At 35.8% G+C, this 22,296-nt stretch overlaps 1 protein-coding gene and 1 pseudogene across 1 annotated transcript; both read left to right on the forward strand.

Moving 5' to 3' along the window:
* Positions 1–740: 740 nt before the first annotated feature.
* On the forward strand, positions 741–2,353 carry LOC132179837 (low affinity inorganic phosphate transporter 1-like). The gene has a single exon (XM_059592622.1). The coding sequence runs from the start codon at positions 741–743 to the stop codon at positions 2,319–2,321; it is 1,581 nt and encodes a 526-aa protein (XP_059448605.1). The 3' UTR covers positions 2,322–2,353.
* Positions 2,354–13,124: 10,771 nt separating this feature from the next.
* Positions 13,125–15,227, forward strand: LOC132177758 (low affinity inorganic phosphate transporter 1 pseudogene; annotated as a pseudogene).
* The last annotated feature ends 7,069 nt before the right edge of the window (positions 15,228–22,296 follow it).

The following is a 22,296-nucleotide window of genomic DNA, read 5'->3' on the forward strand; positions in this document are numbered from 1 at the left end:
AATTAAGAGAAATGCTAAAGGCCCAACTTTTTTGTCCAACAAAAGTCCAACTTTTACCTTTTATTTTTTTTCTAAAAAAACCAAAATGAAAAATGGAAAAAATGTCTGAAGCAACCCTATCTATTTTTGGCATTTCTTTTATTTAGTATTTTTTTAAAAAATGAAAAATAGTATTTTTCTTCATAATAATGACATTTTCTTAAAAAAAATGACATTATTATGAAAAAAATACCATTTTTCATTTTAAAAAAAATACCAAATAAAAGAAAGACAAAAAATAGATAGGGTTGCTTTAAACATTTTTTCCATTTTTTATTTTATTTTATTTTTTAAAAATAAATAAAGCAAAAGTTGGACTTTTGTTGGGCAAAAAAGTTAGGTCCCTATCATTCCTCCATAATTAAACCGACGGGCATCGAAGAGAGCCATGACCCCCATGGATTTTTAGAATTTCTCTCTCTCTCTCATCTGTGTGTGTTTAAGCTTAGAAATTAAATTCGACCTTCATCAAAATTAATTTTGGCCTCTCATTTATATTTTGGCCTCTTCAAATGAAAATTTTTGGTTCGATCCCTGTAATATTAAATCTTTTCCTAATAATCATGAGCCTTTCTGGGAATTAATTGATTTTTTTTTTCCCCTTTTCGTGGATCTTAATGAGATTTTGAGACCCATTTTCGTTGCTTCGCAGAAAATTTTGGCAACGAAAGTAGAAAATACCAAGGCTGTAAGATTCAACCATGGCTAGAGAAAAATTGAAAGTGCTTGAGACACTGGATACTGCAAAAACCCAATTGTACCATTTCACAGCAATTGTAATCACTGGAATGGGATTCTTCACCGACGCATATGATCTCTTATGCATCTCTCTCGTGACCAAGTTACTTGGTCGCATATACTACAGAGATGATAGCTTACCAAAGCCGGGTACCTTGCCCGCCAATATTCAAGCTGCTGTTAATGGTGTTGCGTTTTGTGGCACTTTGGCTGGGCAGCTCTTCTTTGGCTGGCTTGGTGACAAATTGGGCCGTAAGAAGGTATATGGTGTAACCCTTCTTCTCATGGTAGTTTGCTCTATTGCCTCAGGACTCTCCTTTGGAAACACAGCGAACGGTGTTATCACCACGCTTTGTTTCTTCCGGTTCTGGCTTGGCTTCGGCATTGGTGGAGACTATCCTCTTTCCGCTACAATCATGTCCGAATACGCTAATAAAAGGACTCGCGGCGGGTTTATCGCCGCGGTTTTTGCCATGCAAGGGTTTGGATTTTTATTTGGTGGGATTATTGCTTTAGTCGTTTCAAGCGCGTTCAAGAACAAATACCCTGCTCCTCCATATTATGTTGATGCAGCAGCCTCCTTGCCACGACAAGCTGATTACATTTGGCGCATAGTCCTAATGTTTGGAGCCATCCCGGCCGCCCTTACCTACTACTGGCGCATGAAAATGCCTGAGACAGCTCGTTACACCGCTCTGGTAGCCAAGAATGCAAAACAGGCAGCAGCAGACATGTCTAAGGTACTACAGGTCGAGATCGAACCAGAACAACAGAAGGTAGACATGCTAATTAGTCAGGAAGCATATGGTTTATTCTCTAAGGAATTTGCGAAACGCCACGGGCTTCACTTGGTTGGAACTGCTACTTGTTGGTTTTTGTTGGACATTACCTTCTATAGTCAAAACCTTTTCCAGAAGGATATCTTCTCATCAATTGGTTGGTTGCCAAAGGCAGAGAGAATGAGCGCAATTGATGAGCTTTACAAGGTTGCAAGGGCACAAACAATAATAACATTTTGCGGTGTCGTGCCTGGGTATTGGTTTACAGTGGCCTTCATTGATCGGTTGGGACGATTTGCAATACAATTGATGGGTTTCTTCTTCATGTCTGTCTTCATGTTTGCGCTTGCTATCCCTTACAATCATTGGAAGCGACCGGGCAACCATGCTGGATTCCTCGTGATGTACTCGCTCACCTTTTTTTTTGCCAACTTTGGACCAAATTCCACAACATTTATTGTGCCGGCCGAAATTTTCCCAGCAAGGGTAAGGTCTACTTGTCATGGAATATCAGCAGCGGCTGGGAAAGCTGGAGCAATTGTTGGTTCATTTGGGTTTTTGTATGCTGCTCAAAACAGTAACCGAGATCAAACAGATAAAGGGTACCCACCTGGTATTGGAGTGAAAAATGCACTCCTTGTGCTCGCTGGGATCAACGTATTGGGTATATTTTTTACCTTTTTGGTGCCTGAATCCAAGGGTAAATCGCTCGAGGAGTTGACTGGGGAGGATGAGGTAGTAACAGGAGCGACAGTTGCTGTGTAATAAAGAGTTAATTTCAATACTTGGCTTTCTAGTTTGCGTGCAATGCAATATACATGCATGAAGTAAGTTTGTTACTTTGGTCGGTGGAAGTTATATAAAGAAGTATATGTGTTTAATAAAGGCGAATTGTAGTGGCCTTTCTAAAGGCATTTTTGATTGGATCTTGAAAATTCAACTCTTGGATAAAACCACTTGACTAAACTACGTAAATGAAAGTAAATAGTGGCTAAACAATAAGTTCATAAGCTAACAGCAACACAAAAACGAGTTTAAGCTAAGAGGTTACCTACTCTTGAGCATAAACCTTCAAGAAATTTTCATTCCCTTCCCAAAATTCACTATCTCTCTCCCTCAAGGTTTTTTAAGGCAAGGGTGCGTCCAAATGAAGCAAAGGGTCGTAAATGATGAATATATATAAAGGCTCTCATGCACGTACATGATAAGTTGAGGTGTCGATTTTTAATTGCATATAAACAGTTGTTGAATGTTCAAAGCACGCGTCGAATGATTGTTAGGGTTTTTGGCATCGATTGTTCTTCGACCTTCCTGGCCACTTGATCTTTTCTAGCAAGATATTTCAAATCTATCAACTCAACCTCTTAACAATGTCAATATTAGCCGTGACTCATGTGTCATTTTAGGAGTGATGATAAAGGGAACGACGGGCATACCCACGCATGATTGATTTAATATTTTCAAATAATAAAATATAATATTTTATTATTTTAATTAAAAAAAAAAAAAAATTAAGCCAAACCTGCATGACTATTCATGCACTCTCCTTTAATATGCGATGGTTTTTATGAGTTCTAACCATTTTTTTTATTAAAAAATATATTTGACTAGTCCAATATTAGTTCTTTTATAAAGGTAATTGAGATTTGACGAGGAAAGGGGAGTATCAGGCTATCAGCCATCAGGTAGGATTGAGCCGCTGTAAATCAACACAAAAAACTGGCCGGCCTGTTTGACTAATAAGACAATCCATGCTCGATATGGGTTTTAATGTTTTCCCCAAATCCAATCAGATACTGTCAACGTTATTCCTTGAACTGCAAAAATTTTATTTAATTAAGTTATATATTTATATTCATGTATATATACTAACAAGTTTATAGTAAAATTTTAAATCAAATTAACACAAATTATTAAATTCACCAAATATGAAATTCTGCCCAAACTTTATCTGGATGAAAAAATCTTCACATAGTTGATTTTGAACCCGTTTCATAAGGGCTCGGCTGCTGGTTTGGGTTAGCTAGGTTACCCATTTAACTCGATCCACTACAAATTACAATTGCTATTTCTTTCAATAGACTACTTTTTATTTTTGTACGTTAAAAAAAAAAAAAAAAGTGTTCTATTAATATTTTCTTATTTTTATGAATGTTTTGTGTTTGAATTATTTGTTAATTTTTTTTTTTAATATTTTGTGAGAAGAAAACAAAAGATAGTAAACAAGAATTTTAACAAATATTAATTTTTTTTTTAAATATCAATGTTTTTTCTCAATTCATTTCATAAAAATAAAGAATGTTGCCTTAACAAAACAATATCATAGATACAATGAAAAATTGCTTCCGTCCAAATTTGTTTTAAAAAAAAAAAAAAAACTCCATCCCCTACATTGCTGTTGAAAGTAAATTTAGAGAAGACAAACAGAAACTGCTGTAAGGTGACTCACCACTGTATTATTAAAAGATAAAAAATAAAAAAATAAAAAGAAGGGAGGGTAGACAGGAAGAGTTGGGGGAGGATTCTTCCCTCAATGTTAAGCTCTTTAAATCATCACTCAAATGTCAAACCTATTAATTAATTTCAGATGTTCATGTCAAACCTATTAATTTTTGAAGAGATCAATGCTTTTTCTCTTGGAAATGAATTGAGGAATCATTAATAGGGATAATATAAACTTTAAGGAAAAATACTAAGTTGTGTTTGTTTCAACATAAAACATTTTTGTCATTATTGTGCCAGCAGAAAATTTTAATTTCCTGCTAGGGTAAGGTCTACTTGTCATAGAATATCAGCCGCATCTGGGAAGGTAGGAGCAATTATTGGTGCATTTGGGTTTTTGTATGCTGCTGAAGACAGTAACCCAGCTAAAACAGATGCAGGGTACCCTCCTGGTATTGGAGTGAAAAATGCACTCCTTGTGCTCGATGCGACCAACGTATTGGGTATATTTTTAACCTTTTTGGTGCCTGAATCTAGGGGTAAATCGCTCGAGGAGTTGACAGGGGAGGATGAGGAAGAAAAAGCAGAGACAATTGCTGTGTAATAAAGAATTAATTTCAATACTTGGCTTTCTAGTTTGCGTGCAATGCAATATACATGCATGAATTAAGTTTGTTACTTTGGTCGGTGGAAGTTATAGGAGTATATGTGTTTAATAAAGAGAAATTGTAGTGGCCTTTCTAAAGGCATGTTTGATTGGACCTTGAAAATTCAATTGTCGGATTTCATTCCTTTTAGGATTTGTGTGACAGCATGTTCTTGAATAAAACCACTTGTTGTTAATGTCTGATCATTTAATTCTCTTTATGATTTGTTGTTCATCTATGATTTCTAATTAAATAAGGAAAAATGTTACAAGGTAAGATTCTTCCCACTCCTGATCCGAAAGAAAGAGAGAGTAGACAATCCTAAAACCGAAAAAGGGACAAGCTCCTCAACAACTGACCCAAAACAAACTAAAACAATGTAATATACAAATGATATGAAATGGGTCAAACAAGTGACTTCATTCACTCAATGGGCCACACAAAATAGTTATACAAACAAAATAGGTACAGATTAAGACGAACCTATCTGAACTCCCACTTGAAAACAACAATGACCATTAGAAGGATGTTAGCCAAAGAAGCATCGTCATAGTCACACACTAACTATAGTTACTATACTTGTTACTTAAAAACTATAGATAGCTTTTATTTTCTTGTGGACAGAATAACTATAAATAGTTAGTGTACTAAATAGTACACTAACTATTTATAGTTATAAAGTAATAATTATAGTAACTATAGTTTTTTTTGAAGAGTAAGTATATTAACTATGATAATATGTTAGTATGCTAATTAGTCAATTAGTTAGTAACTAATATGTTAATATATATGTTAGTGTATATGTATATAAGTTTTCACATACTAATTAACTATTTAGTTAATAAACTAACATATTAATTAGTTAGTTAATATATACTAAGGAGCCAATTAGGGAAGTATAGTTGACTATAGTTAATATATATATTAAACTATTTAGTATACGAATAAGTCTATTCATCACCTTCCATCCTCCCAAAGCCTATGTGGCATGGTCTCCAACAAATGTTGTGGGAGAACACGCCACATAGGTTTTGGAGGATGGGTGGATGGGGGATGATGTATAGTATTATTCTTAGCATATATATAGTCATTATGATAATATGTTGGTATGCTAAATAGAGAGCCCATTCTATTTAGATGAGTAATTTTAGGTGGCTTACTTGTGTCCTACTAAAAATAATGTAGCTATTAAAATCTCTATTTGATCAAAATTCAATAATGATCAATCATAAGCTCAATGGTGATTTTAGTAGCCACATTATTTTTAATTAGTAGGACACAAGTAGGCCACTTAGAATTACTCTTTTTAGATATGGTGTAAAACCTTTCTTCTACATAGCCTTTAATAGAAATGTGACACATCAACTTTTCTCATAAATAACCCACAAATTACAATGAGCACGTCCGCACACAACCAAACAGTCTCATTAAGGATTCAAGAGAAACCCTCTCTTTCTCGATCAAATGCAGCAGTCAAGAGAAACAACGGCTACCTTCAACCACCAAATCAAAGATGTCCACAATGACGTCAATTTAGTAAATTTGTTTATGTGTGTGTACAAATTAAGGGTATGTCTCTATGTTTGCTTATCTTAAAATTGCTATATGCATTCAAAATTGCTATACCCATCTGCATATGTAAATAACAATTAATAGCAGTTAACAGTTAATTACGGTTGACAACCGCTCATGTACAAACATAATTTTCACCACCACTCTCGATTTTTGTATATTCGCAAGGTGACTGGTTGCGGAGGGGGAGGGGGAATTGAAGGGGTAGTTGAGTCGGCCAAGGGTGAGGAAAGGATGGTTGGGTTGGGCTTGCCAAGGGTGCTCATGGGCTCAAACCCGCTCTTAGCCCCAAATGCTTCTCTCCTTAATTTTCTTCTTAGTAATTTTTTTTGCTGGGACATAATTGGAATAGTAAAAGGATTTTGTTAATAAAAAACATGGAGGTATATACAGAGATGGAAGGATTTGAAAGAAAATAGGAAAAGCAAATGAAACTTGTTTTTAAAACTAGAATCTAAAGAGCTATTTAAGAATAACGAGAGAAAAACACATGATGATAATTGTTTGGCACTTTCTTATTTACTTTTCTCCATACGAAACACTTACAACTTTTTGTTACTTGATCCATTTATTCAGTTTTCTTTTCTTTTCTTTTCCATATATAGGCAACGTATGCAGACTGCATGGTAATCTGATTTCATATACATCACACGAATATTGGAATGAATCCTTAAAGTAACCCTAAAGATCTATCATCAGCTAACAATCAACATGAGCGTCGAGTTCTTTATGAATTTCTTATTCATCAAGAAACAAAATATATATATATATATATATATATATCTCAAGAAACAAAAAAAACGACTACCCTACATGATCCACGACGCGTCATATGGCGAAACAGTAGCTTAGCAAAATAATTAAGAGGGAAGGAAACCCGGCCACCTGGTCCTACACGTTAAATGGGTCCCATATACTCTGTTGTACCTCGTTTGTCATGGTTGGAATCGGACATTAGGAAAACCGAATTGATTAACGACACATTTGTCATGTATATATATACTAATATACGTCTATTTCACCGGTTCTGTCACGCCATCGTTTCACTGGAGGGTACGTTCTTTTCCGCGTTAAAGACGGGGCTAAACGACGTTGACGTTTACTCGGAGCTTGACTTCTTGACTTAACGTGCCAACTGCCAACCCAATTCATTTGCTGTGCCTGTTCGACATGTATATCTTCCTGCAGGCTTGATTTTGTACGTTTTGTCGTCACTCGTACGTCCAACAATGTCTAGAGCGCCATCTCCTAATTGTCATTTATATATATTATTGGTCAGTGTCTGTCTAACTTCAATGAAATTGTGTTTTTTTCTTTTTTATTCCGGAGAAACTTCATGGAAATTGTTAACGGGAGTGAGAATTGGCGTATGTTGCTTTCAGGGATGTTTGCATTTTGACGATAAGATTGAAAGGAATTAAATCCAAGTTACGTGTTCATATGTATATAAGACTTAACTATATTTATTAGAAAAAAAAAATTAGAAAAAGACTTAACTATATTTTTATTTGGTAAATGAGTTGGGCCGGGTTTCTCTCGTTAATATTTATCTTCATTTTTTAAAAATAAAAAATCAAAAATCAAAACATTCTAATTTTTTCACTTTTTAAATTATATCATTCACTTTTTATTATTATTCAAATCAAAAAATCACAATGAAATAAATTTTTTTTCACTTTTTCATACTACTTTTTCACTTTTTTATACCAAATATTTTATGTTTTTTTCACATCAACAGTGTTTAGGCCAACCCATTTACCAAACACCACCTTAATTGCCCCTTACATCAGGTAACTATTATCCTCAATATATATTTCCACAATTGACTAGTTGAAAGCATTTTTATTTTTATTTTTTGTTTTGGTAAAGCCAGGTGGAGTCAAAATTTCCGGATTAAGTATTATTTATAGAGTTATTATTATCCTAATAGGATTTACTACTTTTTTTTTGACATGTCCACACAATATGATTTACTACTGAATCTTCAACTATATCTCACGTGCACCTTCTTAAAGAAGTGGCCTTTAAACCCATCTAGACTTGGGACTTTGTTACTATGTTATATCATCAATTTTTTTCTAAAAACTTAAGCTTTTAAGACTCTCACTTAATAAATGAAACGACTCAACACAGAGAATAATTTAACTAAAATTGAAGGTGATCAATGGATAAAAGGTTCAAACTTTCAACTTTTATTATTCTAGCATTTTAAATCATCACTTATATAAAAATTTAAGCTAATAAAAAAATAATTGATTTAATTATTTATTCAATATTAAGGTGGATGATTTTCAGTCCCGTTGAGCTGTCTGTTGTTCTTTAATTTCTATTGGTTTCTCTGTTTTTTTTTTTTTTTTGGAGGCACGGAGCTTCTTTTCTGTTCTCCCATTGTAATTTTCTTTCGTTATAATTCAATTACTAGTCATTAAAAAAGAAAAAAAGAAAGTGAATTTTGAGGAGCCTAATTACCAGCATATTTTCAAAGCAAAGGGAGATAAAGTGCGCGCCACTCTATATATATATATATATATATGAAGAATCCCAAGACTTGCATGTCTTTAAATTTTAATCAATCCCCACTTTCAAAAAGGTTAAAGCTTTTCATGCAAACGATAACTAAGTAGAAAATATGAATTAACTAAATTCTCTTTTACATTTTAAAAAAAAAAAAAAGAAAAAGAAAAAGAAAAAAAACAGTAGACGTACGTACACTCTCTTTAATTGTGCATGCAATAGTAACCATTTCTCAAGTAGAAACAAAATATAATCCTTTGATTCTACTAATTCAAGCAAGATTTAGAAGATGATCAATCTTATAGTTTATAGATTAATTTATTTGAACATTAAGATTTATTTCCGTTTCAACAATATATATTGTTGGGACAACAGAAGTACTACTTTTAGTACAAATAATACTTTTTTTTAATCTAGTACAAATAGTACTTGAGATTTAGGTCTAGTGGAAATGCAATCACACAAACAAGAAAGAAAAAAGAAAAAGGAAAAGAAAACACATTTTTTCTTCTTCTAATTGAATAGAGAAAAGAGTTACGAGGGATGAAAAAAGCATATTTATAATTTATTCAACTATGGGTAGAACTAACATGTAAGTTGTCTCACACTTGTCTTGGGTAGGATGGATGCCAACTCCGTTCATGAGAATGAAATAACATGCCCGGTTGAATCATGGCATAACGCAACATCAGGACACCAATAAGACTGATCAAGATGATTTATACTAATTAATCATGCATAAGAATTTTCATTACGGGAGTTGAACCCATGTCCTAGTATTTATCTAACCACATGAAAATTGTCTTAAGACTACTCAACCACCACCATTAATTTGACAATGTGTTGCATTGTATTTACAGATCCGCCTTATATGTTGTTATTAAAATAACAGCATGTATGCTGTAGTTAAATCAACGGTCAAAATTAAATTTTAAAGTTGACTTACTTTTAAAAACATTTAATAGGAGAGAGAAAATAAAAAAAAAAAATTTTAAAAAAATTAATCTTGACCGTTGATTAAACTACAGCATACATGCTGTTATTAAAATAACAGCATGAAAGCTAAATCCTGTATTTACTATATATTGTAATACATGGGTGTTTGTGGAGTTGTCATCAATTTATTGCTCTTCTGGGTCTTGAAGGTCATGAGGAACATAGATCTTTTATATCTCGACATTATATATGCTATTAAATGCAACAAAATAAAATCATGACCATAAAATGGTTCATTCTCTTTTCTTTTCTTGTTATCAAATGGTTCTTCTCTAATTCACTTAAAATAATATTGGAGAGGATTGTTATTCAAACTTTTCAAAGTCCACTCATTTTGGAAGATCGATCATGAGCACAAGCCACATCCTGTGCATGCGGTTCATTTTAGTGATACAATCAAAGTTTTATTGAAAAAAAAAAACAAAAAAAAAACAAAAGTGTTGAAAGTTCGTATTTATAGGCCCAAGATCTATGGTATATAGATCTATGGTATATATGTGCTTACAAGGAATGGTAACAAATTCCATTAATTTCTTTCTAGCCCTTCAAACGAATTTATATAGTTATATATAATTAAGATTAAGATTTGTATATATAAGGTTGCCTGATCAAAGAACAATCATCTGTCGATCAACCGAGGGATACAATGGCTTGTGAGGACAGCATGACACTACTCTACGACATTATATATATATATGGAAGACTTTTTCTGCTCTCTCTTTCGTAATCAATAAATCTTTCATGATATATATATGGATATTTTAATTTATTTTAAAAACAATTTCCGGTCTCCTAACTTCTGCCAGGTAGATGGATGATTAACTTAACAATATATATATAAGTCAAATACTTATTTTAATTTAATTATTATTAAAAAAAATTAAAAAATAAAATAAATAAAAATCTAATGTCAACACCCCCTCCCCCTACCAAAACAAGCGGCGGCCGCTTTTGACTAAAGGGAACCTTTCGTGTACCCATGTAATCCCGTGATCATGAGGGGATAAGCATAGTGGGGCACGTTTAGAGGCGGCGTTGGTACATTAATTTTAAAATGGTAATTAAGCTTGATCAACTCTCCTAATTACAGGTTGTTAAATCGTGAAAATGGCCACAATCATTTCATCTGACCAACTAAACATTAAGCCCTTGGGGATCAAAATATTGCAAAGATTTTCTCCTTGCTTTTTGGGGAAATATTGGGAATAATTTAAGAAAGCAACGTGACATTAATTCAAAATATGTTAAGCCAATTACATAACAACAAGAGATTACAGAGTTATTGTGATTGGGGGCCGGGGTTGATGTGACTTGCATCTGGTAGCTCACTCTACATTGTCCCAACATAACAATTTCATCAATCGGTTAGGAATAAGAATATGGAAATTGACACCTAAAAAAATTGGTAATTGACAAGTACTACTTCAACCCATTTTTGTTTGTTTTACAGAGTTACTATTGCCGAACTTCTGTTGTACGTAGACCCCTTTTGGAAAGCTTGCTGCCGTGGCCATGAATTTAGTGTATTCTGCTTTTTGTAATCATATTATGTTTTATAGGTTTTTTTTACGTGATTTAGAGTGGGATTGTGGTTTAATTAAGTACGATTTTAAACATTACGTTTTTAAAATTTTTATTTTTAAAATCACAAAGGCGTTTGGTAAAATATGTTAAGAAGTTTTTTTTTTTTATCAAATATTTATTATGCGAAATGGAGATTTTGGTTTAACTTCGCACTTTTTTCAAATAAGCACCCCTTAACCTGCTTATAGAAATTATAGATTTTTTTTCCTATTTTAAATTAAGTGTTTTTTAAATCGCAATGCCAAACACCTTATGTTTTGCGATATCTTTTAAAAACGTAGATTATTCTTTCGAAATCACAATTCCAAACACACCCTTATACATTCAAATTTTAATGATTTGGGATTTAACATATATATATATATATGAGAATGTTTAGTAACTCAAAAAGACGATCGAAATTACAAATGGCCGTAAAATATAAATGAAAAAATAAATTATTGATGCTTGTTGCCAAGGGTTTTTTTTTTTTTTTTTTTTTTTGTCTAAGAAAGATATTATATAACAATAATATATAATTATTGTCAACGGATGTGGCCGGTATATTACCATGTTAATGCCATTCCATTTTGAATTTTGAATTATTTCATTTCTACATACAATAATCATTAATTCATAATGGAGAATAGTGAATCACTGAATCTCTCTCTCTCTCTCTATATATATATATATATATATATATATATTAGAGTGGTGATTTTTGGCACACTGGCGTGCTTGAAGAGTAAGCACGCCAATGTTAAAATATTATTTATTTATTTATTTTTTTTACTGTTCAAATATTATTTTAATAATATTTTAATACCGGCGCATTTACTGTTCAAGCAAGCCAATGTGCCAAAAATCATTACTCTATATATTAATAGGAAATCTTTGGTTCAAAATATATAAGATCTAGAGCATAATAGGTTTAACATCTCAAAACATAACGCTCTTACATAACATAGCCTAAAGTTATGTTAATACAACGTCATAAATATAATTAGTAAATTCTCACAATCAAAACTATCTATGACGGTAGTGTCTGCTAACTTATGCACAACTTCTCTTATGGAATAAATATGCTCTGGCTTACAAAGCATACTTAAAACTTTATTTTACCTGCCATGAGAGATCGATAACTCCTAATACCGAAACTATCACTGCTCAGCTCAAAGGCCAAAAGCAAAAACGAAAATAAATAAACCGAAACAAAAAACCGTAGAACACCTAACTCCAGTGGTGACATAGAAACTGAATCGACGATTAGTATTGTCCGTGGCTGACAGATTGATGCATGAAAGCCAGTAGTTGGAAGATAGAAGGGTGGTTGGTAAGCAGCAGTGTACGTGGATGAAAGGAAACTGATGAAAAAAACTAAATTTGATTTTAAAGAAAATAGATATAGCTAGAAACCAATCAGATTCGGTGAGATGACAATGAATCCCAATATTATCAAGTGATTGGTTCATGTATATTAATTCGAATTATACATGAAAAACTGTAATTAGTTGCTTAACTATAATATTGGAAAAATGAGAGGCCATTCATGATGCGAAGCGACACATTAATTAATTAAGTCAATTAATTGTAAATGTGGTCATTTTTTGCGCATGCAGCAAGATTTCGGGTAGCTAGTTGGATTTAATTATAAGATTTGCTTGTGATTGTCTGCATGAATTAAGCAAGCAAGACTGTTAAAGCGTTGACTAATTTGGATGCGTGGGTATATGCCATCGGTCGACGCTGGATTTCTTTCCGTCAGATGCACACTATATAGCTGGCCTTTCTCCTCCTTATCATAGCCTTCCACAACACAGAAACACCTCTTTCTCTCTTGTCACTCTCCTCGCCCAACTAATTCAAGATTCAAAAATCAGGTCTCTCTCTCTCTCTCTCTCTCTCTCTCTGCACCTGACACATTCCTTGTTTATTTCATTTTTTCACGTAATATTATTTCATTCTTTTTTTCTCTTTTTTTTTTTTTTTTTCTTGAGCATTTATCTTTTTTTTTTTTGTGTCAAAAATCAACAATTACAAAAGAAAAACAATAATAATACAGTACCGTTGTCTGCATGTCCATTTCTCGGTGTCAGAAACAATAAAGTGGACAACAATCTGATTGGTTGGATAAATCAAAAAGCTCCCATCATAATTATCAGCGTCATTTTACACTATGGCCTAGTGCATTCAATTTATATCGTAGACGTACCATCACAAAATAATTACGTTTTTTCTTTTTGTTTAAGAACAAAATAATTACTAGTAAATTCATATCTTGTACGTTTTATGTAGGAACAGAAACAGTAACAGTGAAAGTAGAAAGATCATGGCTGGAAACCAATTGGGAGTGCTTAACGCACTTGATGTGGCCAAGACCCAAATGTACCATTTCACGGCAATTGTAATTGCCGGAATGGGATTCTTCACTGATGCATACGATCTGTTCTGCATCTCCCTTGTGACAAAGTTACTCGGCCGAATCTACTATACAAAACCAGGTGAAGAAAAGCCTGGCACATTGCCTCCTAACGTGTCTGACGCTGTTATTGGTGTGGCGCTTTGTGGCACTTTGGCTGGCCAACTCTTCTTCGGCTGGCTCGGTGACAAATTGGGCCGCAAAAAGGTGTACGGTATAACCCTCATTCTCATGGTGGTCAGCTCTATTGGCTCCGGGCTCTCAATTGGACACTCGGCAAACAGTGTCATGGCCACCCTCTGTTTCTTCCGATTTTGGCTCGGCTTCGGCATTGGTGGTGACTACCCTCTTTCTGCTACAATTATGTCTGAATACGCAAACAAAAAGACACGTGGAGCGTTTATCGCCGCAGTTTTTGCCATGCAAGGCTTTGGGATTTTGGGTGGTGGGGTTGTTGCTTTAATCGTGTCAAGCGCATTTAAGAACAAATACAACCCTCCCGCATATGAGGTTAATGCAGCGGCATCGCTGCCATCCCAAGCTGACTTAGTGTGGCGCCTAATTCTCATGTTTGGAGCTCTCCCGGCTGCCCTCACATACTACTGGCGTGTGAAAATGCCCGAGACTGCACGTTACACTGCCCTGGTGGCAAAGAATGCAAAACAGGCGGCGGCAGACATGTCTAAGGTGCTAAACGTGACTCTTGAAGCTGAACAACAGAAAATTGAAAGGATTAGTGCTCAAGAGTCATATGGGCTATTCTCCAAACGATTTGCGAAACGACACGGGCTTCACTTGGTTGGAACCACCACCACTTGGTTCTTGTTGGACATTGCCTTCTATAGCCAAAATCTTTTCCAGAAAGATATCTTCATCGCTATTGGGTGGATTCCAGCGGCAAAAACAATGAGTTCACTTGAAGAGCTTTACATGATTGCAAGGGCGCAAACACTTATAGCATTGTGCAGTACCGTGCCCGGATATTGGTTTACGGTGGCTTTCATTGATTATTTGGGACGGTTTACAATTCAATTGATGGGTTTCTTCTTCATGACTGTGTTCATGTTTGCGCTTGCTATCCCATACCATCACTGGACTCTAAAGCCCAACAGGATTAGCTTCGTTGTAATATACTCCTTGACCTTTTTCTTCGCAAACTTTGGACCCAATGCCACCACATTTGTTGTGCCAGCTGAGATTTTCCCTGCGAGGCTAAGGTCAACATGTCATGGAATATCGGCCGCAACGGGGAAGGCAGGAGCTATAATTGGGGCGTTTGGATTCTTGTATGCTGCCCAAAACCAAGACAAGGCCAAAGCAGATGCCGGGTACCCGGCTGGCATCGGGATCAAGAATTCCCTTCTCGTGCTCGGAGGAATTAACTTCTTGGGAATGTTGTTTACCTTCTTGGTGCCAGAATCTAAGGGAAAATCGTTGGAGGAATTGACGGGAGAGGAGGACGATGAAGGCGGTGAGACTGCGGAGCAAGCCACTGGTAGTAGGGCTGTTCCGGTGTGATGATTTGGTTTTTCGATCATATCGAGTTTATGTGAGATGTTTAATTATGATTTGTGGTTTCTGTTTTACTACTTTTATTATATGCAGTGCAATAATGATGTAGATATTTCCTTTGGATCGCTTTAGTTCAAATGTATTTTACGATGCATGTGTTTTGCTTTTGTCGTCTTTGAAATATTTGTAGCAAGGTTTGGGAGTTCAGCCTGGACCTCAACTTTGTCTTGAAAGATCATTGATCGAATTATTGTTTTCTATTTTGGCTCAAATTTATTCAACTCTTATTTTTATGAATAAACATTTATTGTTATCGTTAATTGTGACCAAAACATGTGTACATTCTAGTAAGCATGCATCCTGCATGCATACAAGAAAGACATTAGAAGCAGACAAGCTATAGTTTCTTTATAAATAGATGCATCTATAATACTTCAATATATAATATTGAATACAGTAAAGATGTAGTCTATACGTGTTTCTCTGCTTCTTGTTTCTCTTCTCTCTTTTATTATTATTATCATATATTTATAGATGTTAATATGTTATCAGAGTAATTTTTTGTGGCCTTCAATAAATGTTTTGGAAGTTTTCTTGGCATTCTCTTATGACGATATATCTCAATGTTCCATTTCCCCACATGTTGTCATGCGCCTCCACACGCCATCCAAATAATCTGCTGCTGCAGCATGCATACGCTGCCAAGCTCCTCCAATCACTGTTAGGAAATTAATCCTATTTCCCAAGACCCGTGAGATGCGAAAAATAAGAAGAATGCGGAATAACAAAGATAAGCAATCACACACGACACAAAGATTTAAGTGGTTCGGCTTAACAAGCCTACATCCACTGGCGGAGACGACCCGGAGAAAATTCACTATCAAAAGATGAGTACAAGAGAGTAACAGGGTGAGAAAACCACTCAAACCCAAAGCCCCAAATACACCCAATTCTCACTTTACCCAAAGGAGAATAATAACAATAAAGGGCAAAAACACTCTCTTTCTTACTCTCACTTTTTCTCTCTTTTTTCTCCTCCCTTTGGTGCTTCACGTTTTTGGCACACACAAATTCACCTTGTGCTTTGTTCCTTATATAGAAGCTTTAACTCTCCTTTTACATGTTGGTCTAGGACTCCTACTATAAATCAAACAAGGAGTCCAATTACACATAGGAGAAGGACTCCAAATCAAACTTGGACAAAAGTCTCCTAAACCCAAAAGGAGTAAACCGGTTGAACCAAAAAACCTCTCCTACTTGAAGAAGGAGACAAAATATTGGGTCCCACCATGACTTTTAATTCAAGTCATACTTAACAATCTCCACCTTGACTTGAATCCCATCAAGTCTACCAAAACGTGTCTCGTCCGATTGTCTCCGCCTCAGCCCCCAAGGGCAATCACACTCTACAAGTGTCACTCAAGTCCAAGTACCTCTTGAACTTGAGCATAGGACTTGGTTTAGACATAGCACCATGCCTCCCTATCTGTCCTGTCGACCATACAGCTTTATCCGATGACTCTTTCTTCCTGTAGACCCATCTACACCCTTTAGCCTTCTTTCCTTTGGGTAATTCTCCAGATTCCCAAGTTTTACCTCTCCGTAGTAACTCCACCTCTTTCAGTGTACTATTCTGAGTAGACGATGGATCTCCACTACAAGCCGTTAGAGCAAAAGAAACCATATCTTCAAAGCCATACCTCTTTGTTGCTTTTCGATCCTGTTTCTCTTTGCCTCTTGCTAAAGAATAAGACTCTTCCCGGTGCTGTAAGTTTCTTGAAGATTTTCTGTCATCACATTCATCCGTGAGTGAACACTGTTTATCAAGCTCCACCTCCACGAATTGTTTCTCTTTCTGCACTGTACTTTCAGAAAGCTCATCTAAGTTAACAAACTCAGACTTCTTCAGTTCATGCTCTGTAACTTCAGGTTCTGCACTTGACTCATCCTTGTACATAGCACACTCATTAAAAGTCACATTCTGACTTCTAATAATCCTTCGATTTTGATCATCCCAAAATCGATAACCGAAGGCCTCATCTCCATATCCAATGAAGAAACACTTTCTAGATTTAGCATCTAGTTTACTCTGAGAATCAGACTCATCATGGACATACGAAGCACAACCAAAAACTTTCAGATGTGAAAGATTTACCTCTTTTCCACTCCAGACTTCTTCCGGTAGTCTATAGCTCAGGGGAACGGAAGACCCCCTATTTATCAGGTATGCAGCAGTGCTCACTGCATCAGCCCAGAAAGTCTTTGGTAACCCAGCATGCAATCTCATACTCCTGGCACGCTCATTGAGAGTCTTTTTCATGCACTCAGCCACGCCATTCTGCTGCGGCGTTCCCGGGATAGCTTTCTCCATTCTAATCCCATTCACTGCACAAAACTGTTTAAACCCCCTGTCTTCGTATTCTCCTCCATTGTTTGATCTCAAACGCTTGAGCTTCAAGCCCGTTTCAGTCTCAACCATGGCCTTCCATTTCTTAAAAGTCTCAAATACATCAGATTTACTTTTCAAGAAATAAACCCATACCTTCCTGCTTGAGTCATCAATAAATGTGATGTAATACCGCGAGCCTCCAAGAGATGCCACTGGTGCTGGACCCCACAAATCCGTGTGTACCAGCTCCAGCTTTCCAAGCTTAGGTGCTTTGCCAACTTCCACGAAACTCACCTTCTTCTGCTTCCTTAGGATGCAGCCTTCACACAAATCAGACTCAACTGACTTTAACCCCAGTAGTTTCCCTTTTGACATAAGTACCTTCATCTCTTTCCCGCTCATGTGCCCAAGCCTTAGGTGCCATAGTTTTGAGTCAGCAGTCGTATCTACAACAGCATCTGTATCCTTGCTGTTCGTGGTCATATAGAGAGTATTTGTTTTATGACCAGTAGCCAAAATCATGGCTCCCTTGCTGACCTTCCACTTTCCACCGTGGAAATAAATAGAATGCCCTTCCTCATCAAGCTGTCCCACTGAAATCAGATTCTTTTTCAGCTCCAGAACATGCCTGACCTTTTGCAGCTTCCATACCGAGTCACTGTGAACTCTAATGCGAACATCGCCTAGGCCCACAACATCCAGCGCCGTTCCGTCAGCCAAATACACCTTCCCGAAATCTCCAGCAACATAGTTCTCGAGAATTTCACGGATCGCTGTCGTATGAAAAGATACTCCTGAGTCTAAGACCCAAGAATCAAGGGGACTGTCAACAGAAAGAAGTAGGGCATCATATACTTCTTCTGTCACTACGTTTGCATAATCATTCTCAGTCTCCTTCCGCAGTTCCCTGCAATTCTTCTTGTAGTGGCCAGTCTTGCCACAGTTCCAACACTCAAGTTGTCGGCCGAATCTGAATTTGCTTCTCCCTTTTCTGGACTTTGATCTGCCTTGACCAGAGTTTCTATCTTGTCCTCTGCCCCGAGTCTCGAGGTTTAAAGCAGCACCAGAACAAGAGGCTTCACCCGCATCTCTTCTGCGAACCTCTTCACTAAGAATCAAATCTCTGACGTCTTCATAGCTCAGTTTACTCTTTCCTACAGAGTTACTCACAGCCATCCTCACTGCTTCCCAGCTATTGGGCAAAGATGCCAAGACGATCAGCGCGCGAACCTCATCATCAAAATTAATTTCCACCGAGGATAATTGATTTGTGATGGTGTTGAACTCATTGAGATGATGTGCCACCGAAGCTCCTTCCGCCATCTTTAGGTTGAACAATTTTTTCATCAGATGCACCTTGTTGTTAGCCGACGGCTTCTCATACATGCTTGACAAGGCTGCCATTAGACCTGCTGTGGTCTTCTCCTTTACAACGTTGTGCGCAACTGATTTTGACAATGATAACCTGATAACTGCCAGGGCTTTACGATCAAGAAGTGCCCACTCGCTATCATCCATGTCGTCGGGTTGTTCTTCCAATAGAGGTTGATGAAGATCCTTCCCATAAAGAATATCTTCAATTTGTACCTTCCAAAATCCAAAATCTTTGCCGTCGAACTTCTCGATTCCCATCTTTCCTTCTTCACTTGCCATCGCTCCCACTCGAACCTGGCTCTGATACCAGTTGTTAGGAAATTAATCCTATTTCCCAAGACCCGTGAGATGCGAAAAATAAGAAGAATGCGGAATAACAAAGATAAGCAATCACACACGACACAAAGATTTAAGTGGTTCGGCTTAACAAGCCTACATCCACTGGCGGAGACGACCCGGAGAAAATTCACTATCAAAAGATGAGTACAAGAGAGTAACAGGGTGAGAAAACCACTCAAACCCAAAGCCCCAAATACACCCAATTCTCACTTTACCCAAAGGAGAATAATAACAATAAAGGGCAAAAACACTCTCTTTCTTACTCTCACTTTTTCTCTCTTTTTTCTCCTCCCTTTGGTGCTTCACGTTTTTGGCACATACAAATTCACCTTGTGCTTTGTTCCTTATATAGAAGCTTTAACTCTCCTTTTACATGTTGGTCTAGGACTCCTACTATAAATCAAACAAGGAGTCCAATTACACATAGGAGAAGGACTCCAAATCAAACTTGGACAAAAGTCTCCTAAACCCAAAAGGAGTAAACCGGTTGAACCAAAAAACCTCTCCTACTTGAAGAAGGAGACAAAATATTGGGTCCCACCATGACTTTTAATTCAAGTCATACTTAACAATCACTGTGGTAGCCATGCCGTTAGAAAGATCTTCCATAGACGATTCTAGAATAGTCGCGTTCATGGCCATTGGAGCCCCCACACGCTCTCACATGCCACTAGCAGAATCTCCACTCGTCGCCATTGTGACTCCTTTCGGCAAAACAACCACCAAAAGTGGTGTTTCAACCCCAAATCAGTGATTATGTGCAATTTTTAGCTCGTTCTGGCCTTGCACGTGCTCCAACATGCCCGGTTCAATACCTGTTTTAGGCTTTTAAGGATCAGTTTGTGCCGATTTTAGATATTTCAACCTGGTTCATTCCTTCTCCATCCCGGTTTAGTCCTCCAAGGATCCGATTAAGTGAGTTTGAGAGCCAGTTCTAGTGTTACCAGGCCAATTCAACGTGATTCAGGTCTTTTTCAGTGTGGTTCAATATGGTTCAGAGGACTTTTGGCCAAAGCAGCCCATTTTCAACCAGTTTATGCAACCCACGGGTTTTGGGTCAAACCAATTATTTTAGACCAAAATCATTAGCTAATGAGCTTGGTACTTCTGTATATTAAATACTCTTTATCATTATATTTTATGAATGTACGATTTAACACTTATAATTGCGATCACAACATAAAGTAAACAAGATACAATTCAATGACAAAAACAGTACTTGCTCGAAAATGATTAAAAATATATTACATTTTTTAGAAACTATAGTTACTTGCCTTTGAACTACCATCCTATTTTCAATATTCTCTCAATGTTTTAATTTTTATAATGTTCTCACAATTTGTCATTAGGATTGCCCTGTCTCCTTTCCGTTTAGATTTTTTGTTAAATCCTAAAAGGAAGTATATAATTCTTTCTTATTGTATTTTTTATTCGGGCCAACCTCACTCTACAATAAATAAGACTAATTTATGTACTGTTGTTCCTAGTTGAACTCGTAGTCTATACTCTAATACCATATTAAATCACAGTTTATATCCCTAAAACTTGACTAATAAAAATAGATAAATATAATCATTTAATCAAATAATTCTACTTTGCTAATCTATCTTCCATAGCAACTATATATATATATATATATATATATATATATAAAAGTTAGTTAACGTGGCTAGCAGGGCGTTAAAAAAAAATTATAAAATTATAAAAAAATAAATTAAAAAAAAAAAAAGAAAAAAGAAAAAAAAGGTTATCATGGGATTTAAGTGTGGGCCGTATGCCTGTTCTGAGTTATCTACTGAAAACCAAGTGGACCGTTTTCAAGGAAAAAAAGTAAGTGGTTTCACAAAAGTGGGCTCCTCTCAAATTCTCAGATTCTTCCGAAATGATTGATTTTACTTTTTTTAATATGCAAAAATGATTGCTTGTTCAGTTGTTGGTTTGCGTCCGCTTTCATCCAGCCTTTTTTTTGGTGAAGAAAACTGCTGACAAGTCCTTGGCTTTGAAATTTCAAAGGCAACTCCTCGTAGTCGTAGCTAATTTAGTCTAATATTTTTCACCTTTAAATATTGTCACGATCGATAACGGCACAAATTTTAGAATAATGGCCCAAATCCATTATTAATATCCCCAGTATATATTGACAAACAGCATCGTCTTTCTTGTGTTAGCAGACGGCTCGAATTAAGGTAAATTTAAATGTTCAAAACGGTAACAATATATATATATATGTGAGATGATGCATCATGCAACCAAGTGATGGCTTCCTTGGATTAAAAAAAAATAAAATAAAATCCCTTTTTGGATACTGTAAATCAAAATCTTACCATATATGGAAAGAGTAATACAAGCTAAAATGAATGTCAACTTTCATGTTGCTTTCTCAAAGGCCTTGTCTCTAATATGCCCCATGGATCAAGATACTGCGTACTACCGGTGTGTAGATCGAGAAATCACCTTATTCAATTGTCAAAGCCAAAAAGCAACTTATATTTGTTCGCAAGTCGCCACTTTTCCTGACATTTTATTGTAGGCGTTAGATCTTTGCTAGCTAGTTGTAAGAGATTCGAAGATGGTGACAATAATTACCCTTTTTCCAATTCATCCAAATTGGAAAACATGATAAGGATTATTAATTACAGTGAGAAATTTGCTTTGTAATTGAAATACAAATCAAGTCTTTTTGTCAGTACTACTATTCCATCTGCTATATATGCATGAAGGTATAAATTTGAGCCTGGTGGACTTATTCATTGACTTGTACCATTACTTACTCTCACCTAACGTAGTACAGTATATTTAATTCGTCTCAGTTAGAAAATTACAAAAAATATATAAATATTATATTCTAATTAGAATAAGGAAAATGTTTTTATGAAAAGGTCATTTATTATTCAATAAGAAATTTCTGTAAAATTTATTTATTTTTAATAGCATTTCTATATATATATATTCACATAATTATAATAGAGGGAC

This window comes from Corylus avellana, chromosome 4, assembly GCF_965113065.1.
Source record: "Corylus avellana chromosome 4, dhCorAvel1.hap1.2, whole genome shotgun sequence".
NCBI classification, from domain to species: Eukaryota; Viridiplantae; Streptophyta; class Magnoliopsida; order Fagales; family Betulaceae; genus Corylus; species Corylus avellana.

What these genes read in the sequence shown, in the direction of transcription:
- LOC132179837 (XM_059592622.1), top strand. Translation starts at nt 741, where the DNA reads ATGGCTAGAGAAAAATTGAAAGTGCTTGAGACACTGGATACTGCAAAA.